Source organism: Elaeis guineensis, chromosome 12 (genome assembly GCF_000442705.2).
Source record: "Elaeis guineensis isolate ETL-2024a chromosome 12, EG11, whole genome shotgun sequence".
Lineage (NCBI taxonomy): Eukaryota > Viridiplantae > Streptophyta > Magnoliopsida > Arecales > Arecaceae > Elaeis > Elaeis guineensis.
Genome location: NC_026004.2, coordinates 21186065 through 21213795, shown reverse-complemented (window position 1 = coordinate 21213795; position 27731 = coordinate 21186065). Strand labels below are relative to the sequence as shown.

At 34.1% G+C, this 27731-nt stretch overlaps 1 protein-coding gene and 1 long non-coding RNA gene across 2 annotated transcripts; one reads left to right on the top strand and one right to left on the bottom strand.

The window, feature by feature from the left end:
• Window positions 1-229: 229 nt before the first annotated feature.
• LOC114914698 (uncharacterized) lies at window positions 230-11913 on the top strand. Its single transcript, XR_012135689.1, has 4 exons — window positions 230-4465; window positions 9803-10659; window positions 10742-11269; window positions 11362-11913. It is a non-coding gene; the product is annotated as an uncharacterized lncRNA (long non-coding RNA).
• Window positions 11914-12900: 987 nt separating this feature from the next.
• Window positions 12901-20463, bottom strand: LOC105054746 (uncharacterized protein At1g01500-like). Its single transcript, XM_010936331.4, has 2 exons — window positions 19434-20463; window positions 12901-13621 (listed from the first exon to the last, which is right to left on the bottom strand). Exons 1-2 carry the CDS (start codon window positions 20244-20246, stop codon window positions 13388-13390), a joined length of 1047 nt encoding a protein of 348 aa, XP_010934633.1. The 5' UTR covers window positions 20247-20463; the 3' UTR covers window positions 12901-13387.
• Window positions 20464-27731: the final 7268 nt, after the last annotated feature.

Below are 27731 nucleotides of genomic sequence, written 5' to 3'. Positions count from 1 at the left end.
AACTTATGGACTCAAGTTTGAAATGCATCTGTCCTGCATTTCAAACTTAGGGATTCATTTTAAAAAATGTGCCTTACAATTTGTATATTTATGCAGTTAGTTTTCATAGCAATTTTTGAAAAATAGATTTGAGACTTATCACTGTTATCTTCCATTAAGATTGAAGGATCAGTCATGATATTAATGGTATATATTATGATAGTGGAAGGACCTGGATGGCTATGGTAGATTGTAATGCAGTATATCAAGAATTTGTGTGGGTCTACTATGCTGTCACTAGATGGGATCCCAATGAATGTGAAGTTTTCCTAATTTATAGATTTTCAATTCATACGGCTGGACAATATTTGGCTATACCTATTGAAGATGATCAGATAACGTATATCGTCTTGGGCATCCCATTACAAGAGATGCTTCTGACAGTTAAAATTTTTATCGAACCAGCAGCGGTTGAAGTTTCAGGTGGTGGTGAACAGCATGTAAGTATGTCTCAGCTTGTATCTACTCCACTTGCACAGTCAGGCATGGGGGGATCTCTACTTGATGCATCTCCAATGATCGATGAAACTAGATATGAGTTTGATGGCACCCCAGCTGTATCTGTAACTGATAGTCATCAGTGGATGGCAGGGGAAGAGGCTGTGTATCAATAGTGGAGTAATGCCGCATTTGATGATGTGGGGATCGGTCCTAGTTATGTAGCAGCTACCATGGAGTATGTTGAGCATGGAGCTAACGACCTTGTATCACTTAATCAACCACATGCATGCCATGCCTGGGTTGAAGGATTGGAAACCGCAACGGCCGATACAACTTTATTCGAAAATGAAGTCGTTGTCAGTTATGATCTCAATCTTACTGATGATGAAGATGAGGATGATGATGCGGAGTCTAATGGCAGTGACAGTGAAGAGTCTAGTGTAGAAGAAGATGTTCCATCACACGAGGTATTCTTTATTCCTAAATTTGGGTTAGTTGATGCATCCAACAACGATGAGGCTGCATCTCATAGAGCATTGCCAGAATGTCCATTTTTTGGTAAAAATGAAGAGTTAAAAAAGAGAATGGTATTCGGGTTGAAAGAACAAGTTCAACGTGCTGTGAAACAGTATGCCATTTGCATCCACCATTCTTTCAAAGTCATCGAGTCAGATAAAGTTAAATGGAGCATCATGTGTAAATAGTCTGATACTTGATGCATGCATCTCCATGCATTCCTTCAGACCAAGATGCAGCGATGAAAGATTATGGTATATAAAGGATCACACACATGCTTGAATACAGATATGATGCGAGATTATCCATAGCTTGATGCACGTATGATTGTCGATATCATTAAAGGATCAATTAAGGGAGAAATATCTATATCCATATCAACCTATCAGGCTTATGTACATGATATATGGCAGTGCGAGGTATCTTACGGAAAAACATGGATAGCTAAATAATTTGTTATGGGCGAGCTATTTGGAAATTCGATAGAGTCCTATAACACATTGGATCCTTATCTAGCTGCAGTTTGTCGTGCCAACGAGGGGACCGTGGTAGATTTTGCAAAAATTCTTACAATAGAAGCAAACACAGAGGTGTTCCACAGAGTTTTTTGGGCATTCGATCCATACATTCAGGGCTTTCAGTTTTGTCACCCACTGATTAGTATCAACGCAATGTATCTATATGACTGATATAAAGGTACTCTCGTGATAGCTGTGGGAAAGGATGGAAATAAAAGTATCTATCCTGTAGCATTTGTCATTTGTGAAGGTGAGAGTCGTAGTAGCTGATCATGATTTTTATAGCGTTTGTGCCATTATGAGGCACGTGACCATATAAAGATTGACATAATTTCATATTAGCATAAAAGAATATTAGCAGCTGTTTCAGATGAATCTGTTTGGTGGACCACATCATATAGGTATCAGCGATTGTTGACTCTATGATTGATCTTGATGATCACAAAATTTTGAGCATAAAGATTATTAATCATGTGTTTCAAGAATGAATATAAGATTTTTTTTATGCTCACAGTGAAGAAATTATTCTTGAAAGAAATCCTCTCAAGATGCCAAACTAAAGGACTTAAAAGAATAAATTCTCACAAGTTTGGATAGCTCATTATGAAAAAAATGAATTTGAAAGAATAAAATATCATTTGAAAGCACTAAGATTGAGAAATTCAATTTTAAGAGGCAAAAATATAAAAAGAGTATAGTTGGAAGGTTTTGAGTTGACTCCGAGAGATTTTGAGTCAATTCTGCCACGTTGGTATCATGTGGCACAGAGCTCGATCGACTTATGAATAGTAGAAGTCGACTCTCTTTCAGAAAAATAGAAAGTTGAATTTTGCATATCTAAGATCGAGTTGATTGAAAATAAAAATCGAGTCGACGCAAAAATTGAGTCGGTTCGAAAATCAAGTAACTCCAAATAAAAATCAAATGGACTCGTGGCCTAGGACTGCACTACAATGGCTAGTTTTCTATACTTCTCCAACGGCTAGTTTTTGTTCTTAATAGCTATTTCAAGGACTCCAACGGTCAAAACATATTCTCTAGCCACTTTTAAGATTATAAAAAGCTAGAGAATCATTTAGGAAGCAAGATTAAGGAATTTAAAGAGAGAATCTTTTATTTTTGTGAGGAACATTGAATATCCAAAAAGAAAGAAAAAGAGAGGAAAGTTGTGCACAGATTTCAGCAAGTCTTCAAAAGCAATTTTCTTCAACATCTTCCACATCCTCTCTAGCTTCATTTGAAAAAGAAATCAAGCATCAAAGAGCAAATCACCAGCTCCTTCTCCGCACTCAAAAGAGTTTCATTTTTATTTTTCTTTTTGTGCTAAAATTTTATATTTTATATTTTGATTTCTTTACAAGTTTCTTTAGAGGAAAGAAACTTGGGGTTAAGGCCCATTCAAGCTCAAAATTGGATATTATAGATTTTAATTGGTGAGTCCAAAAAATCAACTGGATTGATAGTGAGATCAGAAAACTATCAGTGTAAAGTTTTGATTAGTGATCCCGAAAAATCAACTGAATTTATTTGAGTCCGAAAAAACAAACACACTATAATCAGAGAAATTATAGTAAAATTTTTAAGAAAAGCTTGGGGAGTGGATGTAGATGCGGATTGCACTGAGCCATTATAAATTTTACTTCTAGCTTTGCTTGTTTTATTACTTATTTAGATTAGCTTAATTCTTACATTCTTTCATACTTATATCTTGAATCCTGCTATTTGAATCACACACTTCACAATCATTTTAATTGAGTTAATTCGAAGCACATATTTATTTAGAACTTAAATTTGATCAAAATTTTATAAAAATCCAATTCACCCTCCCCTCCCCTCTTGGGTTGTTATCCCTGGATAACAAGTGGTATCAGAACAGATGCTCTATTATTAGTTGTTGACCTAATGGTCTTGGAGCTAAAGATCATAGCAACCTGAAGTGGTCTTTTATTTGTCGAAGGACAATCCATATCTTGGCCATCACTTTTTGATGGAACAAACTATTTTTTTTGAAAAATAAAAATAAAAATTTTTATACAAGCTCTAAATTATGATATGTGAAAAATCATAACTAGAGGATCTTACACACCCACTATTAATGTAAATGGAGTGCTCCTTCCCAAGCCTGAAAAAGATTGGGATGTAAATGACAAAAAGATAGCTCAATTAAATGCTAAAGCCATCAATATATTTTATTGTTCATTAGATGTGCATGAATTTAATAAAATATCAACTTGCACATTGGCTAAAGAGATTTGGAACAAATTAGAAGTAACTTATGAGGGAACAAACCAAGTTAAGGAATCTAAAATTAATATATTTATTCATAAATATAAAATATTTAAAATAGAACCACATGAGTCTATTTCTAATATATTCTCAAGATTTATGGATATTATTAATACTTTAAATGGTCTTGACAAAACATATACTAACCATGAACTTGTTTGCAAGGTCTTGAGAAGTTTGCTAAAGACTTGGGAAGCCAAAATGACAGCCATACAAAAAGCTAAAGATCTTAGCAAGCTGTCCTTAGAAGAGCTAATTGGTTCACTCATGACTCATGAGCTGAATATGCATCAAAAGGAAGAAGAAGAAGAGTCAAAGATGAAGACCATCGCCTTCAAATCCACTACATATTATGAAGAAAGAGATGAGTCAGAGGTTGAAGGTGAAGAAGATGAGGATATGACAAGAAAATTCAAGAAGTTCCTCTTGAAGAAAAGCTTAAAGAAAAAGAAAGATGGAGAAGAAAGGAAAGGAAGTGTCAATGTTATAAATATAACAAAAGGAGACACTATAAACCAGATTGTCTCCTACTCAAAAGGAACCCCAAAAAGAGCAAAAAGATAGTAATGATGGGTATTTGGGGAGATAGCGACACTTCAAGCTCCGATAAAGAAGAATTGGAAGATGGAGTAGCAAATCTTTGCCTCATGGCCAATGACGATGAGGTAATCTTTGATAATTTTTCTGAATTTACATTTGATGAACTATATGAAGCCTTCAATGATTTAATAGATGAATTCAAAAATTTAAGGCTGAAAAATAAAGAGCTTAAAAGATCAAATCTTTTTTTAGCTAATGAAAATGATGTATTTTTTAAATCTAAAAAATCTTTAGTTGAAGAAAACATTAAGTTGAAGGAGGAATTCAAAAAATCAAAACTTTACATTGAAGAAAAAAAAACTCCTAAAATCTAAAAATTCTCTTTTGAAAGAAAATGCTAAATTAAGAAAAGAGATTAAAAATTTGAAGCATATGCTTGAAAAGTTCACTTATAAATCTCAAAAGCTTCAAACAATATTAAACAATCAAAAGGTTATTTTCAATAAAGCAAGAATCGGTTATAATTCATTTAGAAAATAAAAATTTTTGAAGAATATATTCATCAAAGCTTCAATTGAAATTTATTCTATTAAACACTTTAAATGCAATAAAGTTGGCCACAAAATTTTAAAATTTAATACCAAAAGAATTGACCACACATTAATTAAACAAATTTAGATTTCAAAAGGAACCATGTGCTCTAACTCCCGTGGACCCAAGTTGACTTGGGTATCAAAGTTTAGTAAATAATTTTTGCAGAAATGTCAAGCATCCAAGGGTATGAAAAGAGTCAAATCTTGGAAATAGATGCTTTGGATGGATGGGTGATGGTATTTGGTCAAACCTAAATTTTTTTCTACATCATACCATCAATATTTTCTGAATTTGTTTAGAGAAAGTGATTGGTTTTGATGATTTATCATTGCTTATAATTTGAATGTTTGAATCTATTGATTTTATACTTAACTCAAAATCAACATGCTCTCTTCTATGGATAATATTTAATTCACATGAGCTTAAATTCTTTTAAACTTCAGTATGCTCTTTTAGCTTTCTCATATCACTTCATTCTTTGAATACTTGAATTAAAAGAAGCATGATTATACATAGATCTATTTAATTGCAAAAATGATAAATTGAACTAAATTTTGACATTCCCCCTTAAAATGCTTAGTTATTGAAATTCTCCTAAAAAATTGTATGAATTAAATACTTGAAGATAAGAAATTCTGATCATAAAAGATCAAATACTTGATGTGATGATTTGTATTGCATCTTAGGTTTACTCCTAAGATTTTGAAATTTCATAGTTGAACCAAATACATGAGCTATTATCTAGATTCCTATTTTTTGATCCCTTTGATTTGATTATTTATTAAATTAATTTTTGATCCTTCAATTCAATTTGAATATCTCTCATTCGATTGAAAATTAGTTATCAATTAATTTGAGCTAAATTTTAATTTTTGAAACTCCTTTGAATTGTTTCTGTATTAAAGAGTTGACTCTTGAAATAAGAGGAGTCGACTCGTGTGCTGAACAGAAAGTTAAAATAATGCTCACCGTTACCTTTTCAACCCGGACCATCCTCTTAAAGCCTTTGACTTCATCCTTAGGATGCTAGGACTTACATTATAGATGTACATGCTATACATTTTGGACTTTTTGATGTTTGTTGTTGTAAACATCTCATGTAGACATCCTTGCAAAGTAATGAAAAGAAGAATTTTTGAAGTTTTAGTCTCTACTTGAACGAATCCAATGTTTGATTGCTATTGATGCTTATACTTCTAAGACGGACTTGCTTACAAGATAAAGGGAAAGAAAATATTAAAATAATTAATCAAATGAATATATATTTGAATTTGATAATCTAAATTTAAATATATTTAATTTAAAATAAAAAGGAGAAAAAAAATTGAAAAGTAAAATTATGCAGCATTAATTATGAAACATAGGAGAAAAATATTATTGATATATTAAAAGAAAAATAAATTTTCTAGTATCTAATCTCAAAAACAGGGGGAGAAATGCTTTTAGTGCTTTATCTTGATTTGATTGAAAATTCTGATTAATTTGTGTTGAGAAAAATGAATGTTGATCTTAAATTCTTAAATCATTGTATTTTACTTTTCTTAATTTGAGCTTTCATGTGCTTATTCAATTTGATTTGCTTGATTTAATTGATTCATCATTTTTGATAATTAATTAGAGTTAAACTAAATTTAAGATATTTTTCCATTTTGCTCAAGGAAATGATTTTGACACATACTTCAAATTTTGAAATATATTTGAAAATTTGAATATAATATAGAATTTTTGATGTGCTTTGAGAAATTATTATAAAATTTTCTGTATCAAAATAATTTTTACTCAAGAAATGAATTTGAAAAAGTTACTCTTATTTATTTTGATACTATCATTGATTTGCTTAATATATTTTCGATATATGTCTTTTCTGAATTTAATTAACAGAAGTTTATTAAGAAAAAAATAATAAATATTAAATTAAATATTGTGCTTGATTTTACCATTCAAGTCTTTGAAAAGTTCTATTCCTCTTAAAGCTCCAAAGTACTTATTTGAAAATCTGATTATAGAGTCAAATTTATTTAAAAAAAAAAAAGAAAAGCTCTTTGATATCTGAATTCAAGCTAATTTTTGAAAAGAAAGTAATATTTTGAACATATCTTAAAAAAAAGAAAGAGATAAGTTTTGATACATTTTCTAAATTTGATGCATTTTGAATTTGATACATTCTTATATTTAAATTGATTTTAATAATTTTTCTTGATCTTTTTCTTGAGCTTTTGATATTGTCAAAAAAAGAGAGATGTATGTTGAGTATATGCTTGAATTATTTAAATTGATCACATGTTTGAAATACTTGGAAAGCTCATTTGTTTAAATGGAGATAATCATATAAAATGAGTATCAAATATTCTTAGAGTGATCATTGATTTCTAAAATCTGAATTTAAGATGAATTAAAACATTCATAAGGAATATATTTATAACAAGTGCTCGTTTATTCACTTCATGATCATATTTATAAATTGGTTGAAATATATTATATTTTATTGTACATATACTCAAAATTTTATCATCATAAAAAAGAGAAAGATTGTTGATCCTATGATTGATTTTGATGATCATAAAATTTTGAGCATAAAAATTATTAATCATATTTTTTAAGAATGAATGTAGGATTTCTTTGATGCTCATAATAAAGAAATTATTCTTGAAGGAAATCATCTCAAGATGCCAAACTAAAAGACTTAAAAGAATAAATTCTCACAAGTTTGGATGGCTCATTATGAAGAAAATAAATTTAAAAGAATAAAACATCATTTGAAAGTACTAGGGTTGAGAAATTCAATTTTAAGAGGCAAAAATATAAAAGAATAAAGTTGAAAGATTTTGAAATGACTCCAAAAAGTTTTGAGTCGGTTCCGATACATTGGTGTCATATGGCACAAAGCTTGAATCGACTCGTGAACAGTAAAAGTCAACTCTCTCTTAAAAAAATAGAAAGCTGAATCTACATGTTTGAGATCGAGCTGACTCAAAATAAAAATTGAGTCAACTCGAAAATCGAGTCAACTCCAAATGAAAATAGAGTCGATTCGTGGCCTGAGACTGCACTATAATGATTAGTTTTCTGTACTTTTTCAACAGCTAGTTTTTATTCCTAATAGCTATTTCAAAGGCTCCAACGGTCAAAACTCATTCTTCAGCCACTTTCAAGGTTATAGAAAGCTAGAGAATCATTTGGGAAGTGAGATTAAGAGATTTAAAGAGAAAATCTTTTATTTTTGTGAGGAACATTGAATATCCAAAAAGAAAAAAAAAGATAGGAAAGTTATGCACAGATTTCAGCAAGCCTTCAAAAGTAATCTTCTTCATTATCTTTCACATCCTCTCAAGCTTCATTTGAAGAAGAAATCAAACATCGATGAGCAAATCACCAGCTCCAGCTTCTTCTCCGTGCTCAAAAGAGTTTCATTTTTTATTTTTCTTTTTGTGTTAAAATTTTATATTTTGTATTTTGATTTCTTTACAAATTTTTTTGGGAAAAAGAAACTTGGGATTAAAGTCCGTTCAAGCCCATAATAGGACATTATAGGTTTTGGTTGATGAGCTTGAAAAATCAACTGGGTTGATAGTGAGCCTGAAAAACTATTGGTATAAGATTTTGGTTGGTGATCCTAAAAAATCAACTGGATTTATTTGTGAGCCTGAAAAAAATAAATATATTGTATCAGAAAAATTATAATAAAATTTTCAAATAGAGCTTGGAGAGTGGACGTAGGTGTGGATTGTACTGAACCACTATAAATTTTATGCATTTGTGTTGTGGCTTTACTTCTTGCTTTGCTTATTTTACTACTTATTTAGAATAGCTTTAATTCTTGCATTCTTTCATACTTATATCTTGAATCTGCTACTATTTGAATCACACACTTTGCAGTCACTTTAATTGAGTTAATTCGAAGCATATACTTGTTTAGAATTTAAATTTGGTCAAAATTTAATAAGAACCCAACTCATCCCCCTATTGGATTGCTACCTCTAGGCAATGCAGATTATATTTTAGACATATTGAGGCTAACCTAAACGGTCGATTCTATGATGCTGCATTTTTGGTTTATTTTTATCAAATTGCAAAGCAAAATTAGTTCTGAAAGTTTGATCAAAGCATGCAACATATTGAGAGAACATGACACAATTGTTTCTAATATCTGAAATCATATCTACTTGACGATCTGAGTAAATGGATGCTGGTGCATGGCACGGATGGATGTAGGTATTATAGCTCCGATGAGCCTGATTATATATAGACAGTTGACTTAGGGATATGCACATGCACATGTAGGAAATGGCAGTTACTGCATTACCTATGCTCCCATTTGTTTGCTGTATATGCCAGTGAAAATTTGGACTGAAAGTAGTTCGTTGATCACTGTTATATTATTGCACATTCTGAGCAGTCATATGCACCTACCTTTCATCCTCCAGAGAGTCCACATTATTGGCCTGAGTGTATTGCACCTAGACTCATATTGCACCCATCCACAAGAAGATAAGGAAAGGGACATCTACAATCGAAAAGGATCCGAAATGATATGGATACAATGGAGTGCCAAAATATTGTACGATATGGATTGTACAAAAAGATTGGGCACAATCGATGCAGATGCCCCCAACAATGCTGATTTATGTATTTGTTCATATTATGTAGACAGACTTTATGTATCATTTGTGTTCCTTTTAAAATATTTTGGTTATGTAATCATGTCATGTAAATATTTTTCAAATTATCCTATATATCATTTGTGTTGCTTATCATCTTTGATATTTTTTGACAGTAAGATAGTCTTTTTATTTTATGCTTTAGACATGGTAGGTTCAGATTTCGATGTTCACTCGGGGCTGATAGATCCTACCGTGTTGTATCTTCAGACTCAACATCGAAGTGACCTTATATATTCTGGGGAGAATATGGGGCCCCTACACTATAGATACTGAAGCTCGATCGTTATGCATGCCTGACGGCCACATGAGAGAATCCGGGAGTATCTTCATATGGCTCATTTTTATGGAGTATTTAGAGTATGTGATATACAGCTGGATTGGGCTCTCATCACAATCATGGTAAAGTGATGGCATCAGAAGATTCACACTTTCCACCTGCGCGTCGAGGAGGCGACGATCACATTGCAGGATGTTGCTGTTCTTCTTAAATTACGAGTGAACGAGCCTGCCATCACTGGTACTGCAGGATTCATCTGGTCGGATTTATGTGAGGAGTTATTCAGAATTAGACCACTAGAGTCGATGTTGTCGGGATCTTTGCTGAGATTTCATTAGCTTCACGACATATTCCATGACTTATCAGATGATGAGACCATGCAGAGGCATGCTCGAGCATTTATTCTTTGCCTTATCGTTGGCCATCTGTTCACCAGTAAGTCTGATTCCCACGTGCAGTTGTTGTATTTACTCCCACTACATGTTCTCCACGCATGTGGACAGTTGAGTTGGGGCAGCGCTATCTTAGCCATCTTGTATCATGAGCTCTGCAGGACCATTAGACCAGATGCACGTGAGATAGCTGGACCATTAGTGTTACTACAGCTTTGGGTGTGGGAGCACTTACATGTTGGATGGCTAGATAGAGTGCTCCCTAAGGTAGGAGCCCACCAACCGGTGGTGGGAGGTGATGTAGTAGGACATGGCTTGATAGATGAGGATGATGCTGGTTTTGAGGGCTCATTTGGCGGCATACAGTACGACCAGACTGATCTACTAGCATGCAGGTATGCAATCGGTATCATTGATTTTATATGATAAATGACTACACGTTTTAGCACGCTAACATATTGACTTTGTTTTAGACAGATGAAGGACTCGACTGATTGGTGCTAGCAATCCGATGCCGCACACAGTCATATACTATATAGATCAGCTTGACTAGCAGCGCGACGATCAAATAGTGTGGGTGCCTTACACACTAGAGATATTAGCCGCATTGTCCGAGATATGCCGATCAAATCAGTATGTATGAAGGACATGCGCACCTCTAATTTGCTTCAGTATCATGAAGATCTATTGTCCGGAGTGTGTGATGCGATAATTTGGCATACATCAGGACGTCCCCCCACCATGCGCACTCGTGACGGTCTCCGTAGTTTTGATCGATGAGGGCGGCATCGCCACGATTGAGGTAGAGAGCATCGGGAGCATATTGACGTATGGAAGCGGTGGGAGGATTTGATTGTGGATGGTCCATCCATGCTCCCCATGATGGATTATTATAATCCATATTTGGTGTGGTATAGGAGCATGACTAAGCGATTCATCTCGCCATTGATGAGTGAGCAGCACGAGATGAGGTTCCATCCTTCGGACAGCGTGATGGACATTGTGGTAAGTACATTTTACTTTTGCCCCACTTTATTATGTTGTTATGGTTATCCTATGAGTAATATTTATTTTTCTTTTCATACTGACAATTTCAGTGGATCACATCGCCATACCATCAGACAAAAAGTGGCTTTCATTTGGTTCCTATTGGGTGCAAGGATCGAGCACTTGCTGATATTATAGACTGTCTTGTCGATACTATGCGAGTCATCTAAGATGATAGACCACTTCAGACTCTGCACCATCGACAGATAATCCGAGTACCTCATCATATGCCCATCATACCTTATACCCTGGCTTCTCAGACTTCGACCTCCTCATAGATGATGCGTCTATATCGCAGAGGATGAGCAAGCTAGGAGACACGTCATATTGACCCGATGAGCAGCATGTCGATCAGCATGAGAGGGCTAGAGGTGAAGGCCGACTAAGAGTTTTTCGAGGTAGATGCCAGACACATGTTGATAGGCCAAGCATGCCAGCATCTCTCTCCCCACCGGTCGATATCGTGCCCAAGCCATCATGACAACGGCCAGAGGCGACATGTGTTTACAAGAGGCGGACGTGGAGGAGACTCCAGTATCTTGATATATATATCTCTTGATAGTTGTGATATTTATATATATATTTTTTTAGCTAAAATACTTTGTAATCATCAACTACCGAATTACATTATTTTAAAATTAATGTTATAATTTTTTTTAATCTAAATGCATATGTTATAGTTTTTTTTGATTGTGCAAAAAATTAATTGTTGAGCTTAATACAGATTATATAGTTGGAGTTTGGGATTATTCATTATTTCTAAGATATCCTGCCATGTTAATTATAAACAAGGTTGGAGAAATTTGAATTTGTATCTCAAAAAAGTCAAGTATTTTTGAATAGATAAAGATGCTTGGAGAATGTCAAAATTAGCATTTTCACCAAGTTGAAGATGCAAATAATATTTTTTAAAAATTTCAAAAATTAAATTTAGATCCATGCCATGTTGGGTCGGGCCATGCCAAGTTGCCATGAACCGTTTCAAAATTGCCCTATTAAAGAGCGACTTATAAAAACGCCCTATCATAGGACGATTTATAGAGTCGCTCTATCATAAGACGGCCCATATAAATAACGATCCATATAGATGTTCTACGATAGGACGACTCATGCTGTCATCCATCTATTCTCCAACTGGCTGCAAGAGTGGAGAATCAACATGAAAAATTATATTATTATAGAACGATTTTATTTTCGATAGTATTTTAATAAATAATTTTAAAAAAATATTTTTTTGATATTTTTTTTAAATTAATATTATTTTGATAAAACATTTCACTTCTAAGGGAACGAATTTGCAAACATATTGTATTTAACACCTTCAAAATTTCAGAAATGAGACGACGATAGGCCGTGTTGTGTGGAAAAAAAAAAGACTCAAAAGATAGACAGAAAATGCAAGGTTACTTTAGTTAAACTGATACATCGTGACTCCACCTCTCCAAATTAGTCGAGCCGTGTAATCTCCCTTTCTGACAGTACATTCTCCGAGCTTAAGATCTGCTACAGCAATTCATGCGGAATTGAACATCAATATAGTTATGGAATAGTGAACCTAGACATCAAAATATAATTAAACAAAGGAGATATATTTCGAAATAAATTTAACAAAATAGATTAATTATGGTAGTGTTCTATACAACTAAATAAAATTTTCACTGATTATCCCTAAACATAAATACATGTCAATAAGACATTGTGTCCATCATTAAATCCGACTTAAAATTTACTAAAGCCACAGGGTGGAAAAGAGAGAGAACCTTCTGTGCTAAAAACCCATCAAGTGCAGTCCTAGCTAGTCTCGTCGGGCAACTTTTCTGTCTGCGAGGACGATCTCACTCAGAAACAAAGTGTGACCACACACAAATGAGACAAAGAACAGCTCTCTATTGCAGAGACACAGAACAGCTCTACTGCAGAGCGTTTACAGAAAAACCAGCTGATCAACAAACCATGAACTATACAGTCAGTGCGGAATCTTGTGCCGGCACCGGAGACACCAAAGGAGCTTATGGTGCAGTCAAAATTTTCTAGGAGTATTACCGCGAGAAGTGTAGTCGGGCATTCTGGTTGAACTTAGAAGAACCTTCTTCTGAAGTTTCTGGTAGTTGCCTGGTACGAACGCATGAGGAGTCCAACACCAATTCCTATCCCAACACACATTCCCAAGCCTATCCCAACACCAACTCGAACACCGGCGTTGAACCATGTTAATTGGCCATCATCATCATCTGAGTACCAACCTTCAGGGTAGTAGCTATGACCAACCTTCATATCTGGATCGCATTCATCAACCTCTTCTTCTGTAACCTGAAAAAAATTGTACAGTTTGATTATGTCCGATCATGTTAGAAGCTTAAATATATGATATATGAACAAAACAACATGCAAGAAAACTATTTTTATAATCATTGATCATGCAGAAAGATGGCATGTAGGTAATTTGAGTTGGTTCATTGGCTACAGAAAAGTTCCAAACCCAATATCCACCAATTAATCACTCTTCTTGCCTTGGTCACCAGGGGGTCTTCCCCTAGGTTAGCCTTGTCAAGGATTAAGAATCGGCACCCTCTTCCCCTTCAAAGCCCAATATCCACCATCTTATAGCACAGATACAAAGCTTCTAGATTGGTGGAAACTCTTCACATAATCATCAAAACCAAGTTAAATTACATAAAAGAAATTATTTTTAGCACATGAGCAGAAGTATCTTGAAACACATCTATGGAGTCCAACTTCTTGCATCTAGTATTTCTAGGATTATGAAGCCAGTTTTTTGAACATTTTCAAATGCTAATAATTAAAAGTAGAATTTAACAAAAATTTCCTCTCATTAGAATAAATAAAAACAAATGAATATATCATTATTGAAGTTCCCTACAACAGCAAAAGATTCAATTATTTGTCAATCATCAGTCCCTCCTTTCTCCAATGTTTAATCAAGTTTGGGAAAACCTTATAGGTTGCTTTACACTTAAAACAACATGGCAAGGAAGGATCATTCATCCATCACTTTGCCAACTAAGTTTCAAGATACACCCTTCACTAGATCAGTTTTGCTTTTGAAACAAATATATAGAGAGATGACATCTTGGGACCTGATTAAAAAAACATTTTGCCTGCTCAGCTCCAAATTCAATCCAAATTTGTTTTTTTTCTTTTTTTTTTTAAAGATCTGAATGAAGCTTAGAATCAGGCCTAATTAAGCTTTTTATTGAATCTAAGCCAATGCGCAGCCAGAACAAATCCAGGCTTCACATTGTTTGGCCCACAAGCCCAACTGTCTGAAATCTGAGCCTAAGCCTGGAATTTTTAGGATGGGCCTTCAAGTTGATCAGGCCAGTGCAGACCATTGACTCACCTAGTACCATAATCTGTTTTTACTCAAACACTGGAACATTTCACAAAATTTCAAAAGGATTTAAATTTACATATTTTTGACTTAGTTCCCATATTAATGAAACTATTATGTGTTGCCGTCAGCTTTTTTTATTCCAAAATCTAACTACTCAAATTGATATCATGTCACATCTCCATTAGAAACTTACATAACTTAATTATCCACAGTAACCTCGATCATTTAAAAAAGTAACAGATTTCAGTTTTCCTCCCATCAGACACTAAAGTAATCTGTACAAGCCAACACCATCTAGCTATAGACATACTGAAACACTGTCTTATGCACAACACTGTGCTACTTTCCAAAAGGGTACTATTTCTTCTTCCTGAAACAGTCCTTTTCCATATGTTTCTACTAAGGGAGCTCAGCCAACAAAGCTTCGTCATATTTTCTGTTGTATCTTCCATTAATGTTCTTGAAGTCTTCATATCTTTTACAAACTCACCGTATAAACCTAATCCAGTCTTACCCAGGCATCTTCATGCTTTCATGCACATGCTCATGCAATCCTGATTGGCTCCTAGTCATTTTATCCTCTAGTGCAATTTCGATCAACACATGCATATAACTACTATAGTTTTTCCTGATAAGATGAACATTCATGTCAATGCTCTTATTTTTCTATGATATCATTTTATGTGCATCCACATTTTTATCAACATCCCAAACCCAAAAATATGGTTGCATTATATGATTTCATCATATAGTTAACAAAAAAAATATCACCTTGTGTACAGTATACATAAAATTATCTGTGCATCAAAATTTCACCAAAAAACTTCAAGCAGTCTCCAGTTCATCCACCTGACAACCTACATAATTTTTCTCCCAAAAATTTTGGCTTTGCATCTACCTTTGGTATCATCTATATAGTCTATTTATCTTACAAGTACCATAAGTAAACTAAACATACATTCACACAAAAACTCTCTATTTCATAAACATATTAGAGGTTACTTTCATGCATATGCTCTTAATTGTGTTGTTAGCTGTAGCTATCTCCACATAAGAACTTCACCTTTATAATGACCTAAAGTGCTTCGACCTTCATCAATCCTCCACTAAATATTTTGAAAACCAAATGTAATTCAGCATATCTAACTCAACATGCTATGGATGATATGTCGCTATAAAGATCATGATCAAACTTGATCTTTTAATTAAATGTTCTATGATAACTTTTCTAAAGAGACAAGTTTTTGACATCAAAGGATAAAATCATGAGATATTCCTTCTTCAATCTAGCTATTTGCTGCAATTTGCTAAAGACCCTGTCTATCTAATGTGCACATTGCTTGAAAAGACATCTTCCTCAGATTCAGGAACTAGAGGTCAGAACTGTTTCAAGCAGTAAGAACCAAGAATGCATATTTCTATATGAAACTCCCCTTCCATGAGCATATATTACTTTAAATAATATAAAGCAGAACCAATACACCCAGGTTTCATGAATCTTAAGATTGAATCAGCAATCATACAACTTCTTCCTTCTTGACACTTCTTCCCCTCCTACCTACTTCATGACTAGGTTTCCTGATTGGTCACTGCAAAAGTCTGTTTGGTGCATCGAAGAACCAACATAAGATGACACATGGGAACCCCTTAAAAATTAGGGAAAACAAGATATGGTCATAATTATGCACATAAAATCTTACAAGAATGGGGAACCAACATAATAGATGACTGAGATACCCAATCTCTAATAATCCATCTAGCCAACCTTTAACTCCTTCCCCACTTACCTTCCAAGTTTAGTTTTTGTGAATAAGTTTGGTAAATCTTTATGTGATGCACAAAACACCAAATCATTACATCTGGATGACTCAAAAAACATGCTAAAGTCCGAACAAATGAATTAAATTTCATAAATATGAGTGCCTATTTTGTCTTTTGAATCTACAAAGGCGCACATGCAAAATGAACCCACATTAACTTAACCAGATACGATTCAAATACCTTCTATTCTTGAAAACTATTAACATCTAGTTAATTCTCATAAAAGAACATATATATTTCAACTTGTGGGGAAGCCCCATTATGATAGTTATGTTAGCACCTAGCAGTCCTGGAATGGTTCTTTCATTAGCAGGTCTATAGGTTCCTTATCTTCCTTTTTCAACAAGGGTAGGAATCTTAACATTAGACAATCACATTGACCTAGCCTTTTGATTAGGACTTGTTTTTGAATGTACATCCTTCTTCAAAATTTGATTAACCTATATTAGTTGCTTGGCACTTGTTATGGGTGATCCATCAATATCCTCCTCATGAATGTTACATGGAAGTGCATCATACAATTACGCCATTCTACTAGGGCATCTGGAAAATATGAACACAAATAAGACAATATGACAACATCAAGCAATATGCTGTAAATTTAAAAAGTTTCATGCCACTCCGTAAATGCCAAAACCATTAAGTGTCCACTGCAACACATGTAACCAAAGCAGGCAAGAGTATATATCATATCTAATGATTGACATATATTTGAATTCTTTAAGAAAAAAGTTACAGTAACCCACCAGCATGCCTTCTTTCGTAACATTTTTTACCTGCCTATATTAACCTACATTAACATTTTTCATTCTCCACAGTAACTTACCTTGATGCAGTATAGTAAATGAAAGACCAACCTATCAAGTTGCAAACTATGCACTGCAAACTTGAAAATTTGTATCATAACTATAAGTAATGTTCAACCCTGTCCCAAATATTTAAAGTTCATTGTAGTTGTCCAACAATGCAAAAACTACCTCTAATAACACTAAGGCACCCAACTGGAGTAACAAGAACATAAGCCCAGCATCAAATAAGCATCATTGTCAAAAGAAAGAACTAAAGAAAAAATTAACTCTGTCCCTATCAAGGATTCTTAGGCTTGAGAATAGATCAATCTTCCTTTCATTAACTTAACGGAAGAGACCAAGCGAGCCTAATCTTTACTTTAGATACAAGGATTGATCTTGGCCAAAACTTATTAGAAACTAATTTCAATAGATATAACGGAAACATCTCCTAGTTTTTCATCTCTTATTTTGAGAGTATCTTTCGGTTATATTCGTGTCTTCACATAAAGCAAATAAGTAGCAATTCATTTTCCAAATAAGTAGCAATTCATTTTCATTAAGTTGTACAAGCAAACTATAAGGAGTTTATTATACCCATGTCTGGATACTAGGAGGATCTTCAACCCATGAAATTTGTGGCACCACCATCCTTTATGCCAATAAATTAGCTTAGCAAACATCAAGAATACTAGTATTTATCCGAACCTTCCTACTGGACTTCCTACTACATTATCAAAATGAAGGGAAATTATGCACAATGACCTTCCATTAAGATCATCATGAATCCTACTCACAAGCCATATACCATCATGCTTCCCTCACCATGGCTTTTAATGGTGAACCTACTAGCTTTGCTATTGGTTCTTATGCTTCATGTCTTGGGTTTTCACTTAATTGTTAGACAACCACTTGACAGATAAATAGAGTCCTGCAAAAATGGACCAGTAATCATCCTGCTGCTGCTTGATCTTTCTCTTCCACATTTGGCACCTCAAGTAATATACTTTGCTCAAATTTTACTTCCAGCTACACATCATAGAGCCCTGTCTAGATAAATAGGGGAGGAGAGAAAAAAAAGGTAGGGTAGCAAGAGAAAGAAAGGAAGAGATGAAAACTATGGATCTGAAAAAAAGAGGAAGGAACAGAACAACAGCCTTGGCTACAGGAGAGGAGAAGTGGAATCTCTTTCTTTACAAATCTCTCCAATTTCAAAGAGATCAAAAATGTGGATCAGAAATAAAGCACTTCTCTCTATTTCTCTCTCTTCTTTTCTCACTTGACCATCCGAAGAAGGAATTTCTTTTTAACTCTCTTCTTTCATCTTCTTGGTGAATACCTAATGAGTGAAAATTTTCTCCTCTTATCTCTACCAAACATTATATCATCTTATGCATTAAAGAATAAAAATAAATGCCACCTCACAAATGGTGCCAATGTCAAGTTAGTCCACAATAACCTCATATCCATGGAATAGTATTCAAATTAGGATTTGTAAAATGGTCAAGCCAAAGCCTTTGCACCGCTCCCATCAAAAGGAGTTTTCTATTCTTTTCTTGGGTGGAGCATCCCGAAGTGTTTCAAACTAGGTAATTTACACTTGATTCCCCCCTGGGGGTAAAAAATAAAAAATAATAATAACTGCTGGAAGATGCATAAATTATTTTTTATAGAATGCAACAAATATCCATCTTCACATTTTTTCGACATAATATCCATCTTCAGATGTTTTTGACATTATTTTTCATAACATCCTTCCTCAACATCATGTCCTCAAGTAGGAGAATATGACAGAATCTTGGATGATTTAATTTTCTACAAAATGTCATTCATCTTAAATGTACAAGTTTTTATAAATTTTTCCTTAAAATTCAGGTGGTGCACAAATTGCTGAAGCTATGAGACACTCCATTTTAAAACACCCATTTTGCAGCAGTACGAGTTTAGCAATAATTGACATTCTTATCCCAAAAATATAATGCTCTAGCAATTCAATTTTTTATAACCCTATGTCGTGCAAAAGTCACATATTTATTCGCAAGTTCTAACTAAAAAAAGGCGAATTAGCTGTTTCACCATGTATTGGCAATGTGAAATGCGGAGGAAAATAGAAAAATATAGAACATTTATAATTTTTTTTTAAAAAAGATCGACTTACCGATGATGATGTTCCGCGATGAATCAATCCTTCATGGCTGTCCTGCTCCCTCCCGGCGGCCTCTTCAACCTCCGGTATCGCATCCAGCGCTCCCGGCCTTGCGGTCTTTCGCCTCGGGCTGAGCTGAACGGTTTGCGTAAGAATCAAAGGAACCCCCGCATAACATCCAGCCACATAGACCTCAATCGAAGGGGACGAGATCCCAAGCTTTGGCTGCACGAACGCAGAGGAAGCAATCGATGCCGCAGAATAGCAATCCATGCTCCACCCAGTCTTCGGATCCTTATCGGACGACCCCGAATGTTTGTCGAACCCGATGACCCCATTGCTCCAGGGGGCCTCCACCCTCTCGAAAGAGCCACAGATGATCAAATTGCCCCTATCATCGCAGACCTCGAAATCGACGGCGCCGGTGAGGCGGACACCCTCGGTGCTGACGTAGGTGACCTCGGCGGCGTCGCGATCGAGGCGGTCGCGGCGGAGGGGGAGGTAGGTGGGTTCCGAGTTGGGGACGCGGGTGCCGTTGATCTCGAGGGCAGCGCCCATCTCGCGGCGGAGGTGGGAGAGGGTGAGGCGGTGGGGCACGGCGTCGGCGGCGCAGGGGGTGATGCGGACGTAGAATAGGCGGATCTCGAGCCAGGAGGAGGGGGCCGGGCAGGCTGGGGGGCCGTTGGGGAGGAGGCCACGGAAGGAGGTGGTGGAGCCAGCGGTGCCCCGCCGCGGCGGGGGTGCGGACAGCGAGGGAAGGGAGATCGCCAGAGACCGCAGCTGGTCCTTCTTCTCCTCTTCAGCGGGCGGCGGCGGATCCATCATCGCCGCCCTATCGGGGACTGATTCAGCGTCCGGCCGACGATGATTCCGCCATGGATTCCGAATTCCCCCTCGTCGCTGCCCTTAGCTTGAATCAAGAATTAGGGTTAGGGTTCTTGGGATAGGAGTAGGTGAGATGGGAGGGCGAGGAGGGCGTTTGCGAGAAAGGCGATACGAAGCGAGGGGGGTGACTCCACAACTGGAAGATAGCCTGCGACTGTTCCACGACAGGGGAGGGTCGTCTGGGTTGGGTTCCACTTTTCCTCTTTTCGTATTTAGCTTATAAGGAACCGACAATAGTGGCTGAAATTTCCGGTTATCGAGATTCGTGAAACGGAGTGGATTTTTGTGGGGACTGCACGGATTGCAATTCCGGAGGGAAGTAGAAGAAGATATTTTTGTATAAATTTCGAGCCGGAGGATCCGCTGTCCGACGAGAGGTAGGACGAGAGGACGCGGTTTAATTTGGTTGTTACAATCGAAAGCGGTTTCGAAGCCAAAAAAATCGTGAGGCCCGCAGCCACACGTGCGTGGAAAGAATTTATTGGAGGAAGTCTACCCGTTTGCTGTTCGATGGGGGCAGGGAGATGAGAATGAAATTTCTATTTCAGAGACGTGGCGGTCACGTGCCGTCATGAGACCATGTTTCAGGAGGCGGACGCTTCGAGAGGTTATCACCATGGAACCAAAAGGCAGAGGATGAGACATTAATTTGTTCTTGGGCATCTACCACCGTAAACTCATCTATCACAATGGAACCATATGTGAAAATTGTGGTCCACATTTCTGCAGTGGGTCGTAATGTCCTATCATTTCTTATTGTGTGAAGTTTCATACATGCCGTCAGCAAAACATTACATGGGACTGGGAAACCGAGGAAATCTCGTTCACTTTATTCTAGTCGCTTGGCAGCAAATATAATCTGACTAGATACCAGAGATGGCTTGGAATGGAATCAGGCAAAGTGAAGACGAGTCTAACAAGGAGAAGTACATGATTAGAGTTTTACTCGATAGCGGAAAGGAGGTGGTGGAAGACGTGTAAGGTGGTGGTGAAAGAGAGTTGAGTGCTGAGGTGGAGAGACGATGGCAGAAGAGACAAGAGGTTGAGGTCGAGGGGTGTTGGTGGAGGGGATGGTGTCCTTCGAGACCTGGTAAGATCAGAGTCGACCAGGGTCAAAGGCTAATGAGAAATGAGAGGTAAAATCTATTAAATATTTTAATTTTTAATATAAAATAATTATATTTTTAATCATTATTGTTCAAGTTCAAAAGACTTAATCAATCTATAATGTGCAATTTTGCAACTATAAAAAAATTAATCCTGAATGTTCTTCAATGTCGATAAGTAGTATCTTGATCTCGGATGAGTTGGAGATTAAATCCATAAAAATTCTTTTATAATGTACTTCACCTATTAAAGGCAATATTTAAAGCAGTTATAAAGACTGAAAGATGAACTTTATCTATGATGATTGTATAGAACTCAACTTTATCAAACTATCTAATATATTATATCACTTTATTAGAGGTTTATATTTAATTAGAGCACAAATCAATTAAAATATATAAAATAAATTTCAATGTATGTTGTGAGCCATATTCGAATGGATCTAAGCAGATAAATAATAATATTCTTCCACTTGGGCTAACGTAACATAAGCATCTTCGTTTTAATTTTTTAAAGTATTTCAGAAAATTTTTTATAAAATTTTATCTGAATCTGATAATTAAAAAATTGATATGGTCATATTTTAAAAAAAAAAATTTAATTCTTTTGCAAGATATATATTATATATTTGATTATAAAATAATCATCAGTGCAAATCATGACGACAAATATATTATTAATCAATATACAATCCTCCATGTATCACAATACTAATGGTACCTTATAACCAAATTATTTATGTAAAATTTTATTTTATAAATAAACGAAACCTTATGCCTATTCTTTGATCATCTTTTATCACATGGTAAATAGCTGATCAGCATAAATAAACAAAACTTTATCATGAACTTAATGTGATGATTTTATATATAGTATCCAATACATATCACAAAATAAGCTATATCCCATATGATCCAGCTGATCCTCAAAATTCGGAGAATGAATCTTTAGTCAACAGATCTATAATTATCAGCTCTTCTTTAATATGTTCCATAGATACTATGTTCTTTTTTATTCTTTCACGAAGATCAAAATATTTGATACTAATATGTTTGCAAGCGCTTGTACTCTTCATATTATTGGAGACTCTTACTATAGAATTATCACAGTATATCTTTATCGATCTGCTAATATAGTCAATAACTCTAAGTCTTGTGATAAAATTTTATAACTTTATAGCTTATAAGAAAAGTCTTATATAGGCTACATACTCTATTTTCATAATAGATGTAGTAAACAAAATCTTATTTTACACACATCTATGATATAGCATCTCATATGAGTAAAAGGATATACTAGTAATAGACTTCCTACTATTGATGTATCCAGCAAAATATGAATCTTAATAGCCTCTTACTCATGATGATCAGACCGTCTGTATATAAGCATGTAAACTTTTATACCCTATGGATAATATATAACTTTCTTTGCAACTTTTCTATGCTCTATTTTTGAATTATGTTAATAATATCCAAAGATCGATGCAATATAAGTGAGACTGAACCCATATAAATATATGCATAGGCTCCTAACATTAGATGTATATGTTATAAACCTTATTTTCTCTATTTTTATCTTAATTTTTGGATATTGCACTCTATTAAATTTATCACTCTTTACAATATGAGTACATCAGAGAAATATTTTTTTATCCTAAACTTAATATTATAGAGATGTAAGTCCTTTAAGATAGTTCAAGTAGCCTTAAAAATCTATCTCTGTGAATCTTAATGTTGACAATATAAGGGCTTCATCTATATCTTATATCTCAAAATCATAGGATAGAAACTGTTTGGTTTCTTTAAGTAGATCAAAATCACTATTGGCAAGTAAAATACTATCCACATAATAGCAAAATTATGAATTTACTCTTATTGACCTTTGGGTATCAATAGTATTTATCTTTAGATTCAAAAAAAATGATTATCTCATTAAAAATAAGATACCATTATGCAGAAGCCTATTTAAGTCTGTAACTAAATTTTTTTAATCTACAATCCATATGTTCTTATCCATTGACCATAAAAATTCTCGGATTGTTCCATATAAACCCCTTTTTTAAGGTCATTATTTAGGAAAGACCATTCTTACATCCATATGATATAGCTCTAAGTAAAAAATGAGCTATTAAGATTATAACAATTCTTAAAAAGGAATAGTCAATGCTTTTCTTTTGTATAAACTCTTTTGCCATAAGTCTGATTTTATACCATTTGATCTTTCTATTGGGATTTTTTTTGATTTTATAGATCCTTTTGCAACTTATTTGTCGCACCCTTCAGATAAGTCAACTTGTTTTCAGATATGATTGTTATTCATAGAGCTCAGCTCTTGCTTTTATGGTATTCAATTACTGTAAGGAGTTCTCACCTTTTATGGCTTGTAAGAATATCTCTGAGTCATATTTTTTTCATCCATATCTATCAAATATACCATATAATCTTTTTCTAATATATCTTTAGAGAGCTGTCCCTTGATCCGCTTATGATGGTGGTTAGATAGTTACTTCTCAATAATAGAAATCTCATACAGTGAAACTTGATAAAGTGGTAATCCCTCCTAAATATTATCTTAAAAAATAATAATAAAAATTATCACTTTAGTTTGCTTTATAGACTCGATATTACCTTAAAGACAATGTTTCAAGGTTCTCCACTCCCACTAAACATGTTATTCTCTAAAAATCTAGCTTAATTAATTTTTATTATTTGTAGTTTACTAGATGGATAATAGAATCTATACCTTTTTTACCTCTCTAGATGATTAATGAAAAATAATTAGTCTAAATGAGGTCAAACATCTTTTCTTATCGGTTAAAAACTTTCGCTTCAGCTGGATAACTCTATGTACACATATATTTCAAACTAAGTTTTCTACCAGTCCATAACTCATGAAAAATCTTTTGAACTACCTTAATAAGAACATTATTCAAGATATGCTTAGCTGTCTTTACAGTCTGAATCATTTTTTTAAGTATTTTATCTCTTCTCTTAGTAACATCATTTTGATCTGACGTACTATGATATTATGTATTAGAATATACATAATATTATATTTTTTTAGAAATTTTACTAACAGTCATGATCTTTGTTCTATCTCAATATATTTACCATAATACTTATCATCTTTATCGAATTTGATTACTTTAATCACTTTTTTTGATTCTCTCTACCTTTGTTTTAAATTCCTTAAAGGCCTCAAACTTATTAACCTTATTAAATAGAAGATATAGATATATATCGTGAATAGTCATCAATGAGTGTAATGAAATATTTTTACCTATTAGATAAGAGAAAAAGGTCCGCATACAATAGTTGTGTGAATAATTTTCAAAATTTCTTTACTCATCCTGACATTCTTCTTAAATGTGTATGCCTACTTTATCTTTATACAGTCAACACATGACATAAAAATAGTGAAGTTTAACGATCCTCATATCCTATATTTTACTAGCCTTATGACTCTTTCTTTGAAGATATACCCCATTATCCGATGACATAACATAAAAAAGTTTTCAAAATAAAAACCTACTCTAGGATTTAAGACTATCCTGCAGCATCTAACTATCTTGATAAGTGAACACGCTTGATTTTCAATGGAATAGATCGTTCACTTTCAGTTAGAGGTCTTCTTAATAGGAAGTCCTATAAGTTATTGTTAATATGCATAAATGTACTAGAGTCAATACACCAGATAGAATTAGGAGTATTTAATAAATTGGATTCAAAACATACACAAGAGTAAAAGATATTTTTTTTTGCAGTGACTCTTAACACTTTATGTAATTTTTTCTTAAGTGTCCCTTCTTTATACAAAAGAATCATTTGACAACCTAATTAATGGCTTCACCTAATGCTACAATAAATACTTTTTTCTTTTTGCATTGGGTACACCCTTTCTTTATCTACTTTTTCACTAACTTAATGTGAAGCAAAGTTTGCATTCTCTACTTTCTTATTCTCTAATCTCTTCTCTCCTTGCACACATTTAGTCAGTATTTCACTAACTGTCCAATCCTCATTGTGCATACTTATAAGTGATCTTAAAGAGATCATACTTTGATGGAAGAGAAGTGAGAATAAAGTGGACCAAAAAGATATTTAATATGAAAATTTTAATATCATATTACTATGCTATGATATTTCTTATCTCCATAATATGCTCATGGATGTCGGCTTTTATCTTATTAGAGCTGTACTAATTTCTACTCTATAATATTCAAGAAAATACATGCCTTATAATATGAATGGATGAATCTCCTAATGTGCTATGTTAAATTTCTTGTAGAGCAAAATGAGTTGATTAGATTGCTCATATTTTTTTAAAGCTCTTTTGCTCTGATGTACTTTCATCCATAAATGATAAAAATTTATTCACTTAAAACACCATATCAAGGTCAGCACACCTTAATATGAGCATTATTTTATTCTCTTCATTTTAAGAAATTTAATCCATTAAAATTTTTTTTTTCTATGCTATTATCAATAATAACTATTATCAATAATAGTAGAAATTAATACTGCAAAATACATATACTCACATTATCATCAAATAATGAGACTAATTAACTATAGCCTAAAATAATCAATATTATTTTAGTAGTAAATTCTAATCTTTCTGTGGATAGAGATACATTACATATAGAATTTACTAATACTTTATTAATAAGATCAGTAACATAGGTATTAAAAAAAAAATTATATCTATGGATCTAGAAAAAATAATATTCTTAACACCTAAATTATCATTTTATTCTAATTAAATCATAAAAATAACTACTCCCTGTGAGTAAAGTCAATTATTTTTATGATTTAATTATAACTTTATTCACATACCATTACACTTTAATTTTATAGTCTTTATATGGTTTTTATCATATCCAAGATGCTATGGCTACTCCTGAACATAATAGATTCATTAACTTTAATATGATATTGAAACATTATGGTCAATATGATAATAATTTCATAATTTTTTATTTGTATATAAACAAATCAAAAAGCACATAAATCAACCATATAATATGCAAATTTGCAATAAAACCATATAACAGAGATCTTATCATAATTATCAGAGGATCTTTATATAATAAAATTTATTATAGAAACTAAATAATAATCCAAGATCAAAATACAATTTTAAAGATCTTTATGAAATTTGATACTTTATTAAGAACTAAATTGCAAAAATCCCTAAACTAAGTTAAATAACTATAGAAAAGCTCCTTTATTAAATATGGACTTTATCGAGGGTTAAATTATAAAATCCCTTAAATCAGATTGAACCAGCTCAATTTGATATGGTTCAGTCAATTATCAAAAGGGTTAATTGGTTTGGTTGATGGATCCATGTTTACGAGTTAAAACCCGAAAGTCAAAATCAAAACTCTTTAATCTACCTTTCTTCCTCCTTCCTCTTTTTCTCGATGACTCCCAAAAATCCCCATGGCCGATGCTAATTGTTCACACAATTCACCTTTGACAAGGCACTGACCATCCTTAACCACCGGCAACCTTTTTCGATCGTCAACATGCTGACGATAGGCCAAATGCATAAGAATCGATGGAGGGGGCCCAAAATGAAACTCCTTTTCAATCTTGGCCGACGGCTATCGGAAAATCTGTATGGCAGACTGCCATCTTCTCCCTAAGGATGTTCGTTGGTTTCCTGGTGGGTGTGCTAACAATCACTCGATCAATGGGAGATCGATCGAAGGGGTTCTAAAATTTGATTGATGACTGCTGGAAAAGCTCCGATTGGCAGTCTGTCGCTCTCTCTCCAATACTCTGGTTATCTTTTCCGACGATCAAGATGGAGAACTGTCAGTTTAGCAAGATCTGACGGATCATTTCTCTCTTCTTTCCTATTCTTCATTTTTTTATTAGTTGAATGGAGGAGAGTTCCTCAATGCCACGACTTCATGGGACTCACCATCAGCTTGTCCCTGCAGCAGTTGGAGGTCGATCAGAGTCCAGCATGGGAGGAGGAGCGAGCGGCCAGCCCTCTTCTTCCCTCCTTTTTTTATTTGTTTATTCAATAAATCAAACCCAAAAATAAATCACAAACTTTAAAATAAATAAATAAAAATCATGATTCTTTATGGAATCCAAGAACATATTCGGATCTTGATGACTCCAATCATTAGGAACCAATTAAGGTGGCCAGATCAGATGTATGATTGATCCCGATGAAGAAACATTGATCTTTTCTTCTTCATTCTATTCATAAACAATAATCTTTAATATGCCAAGAATAAATCTAACATATGGCATATAAAATTTTTCATATACTATTAAGATCATGGACCAAAAAGAATAG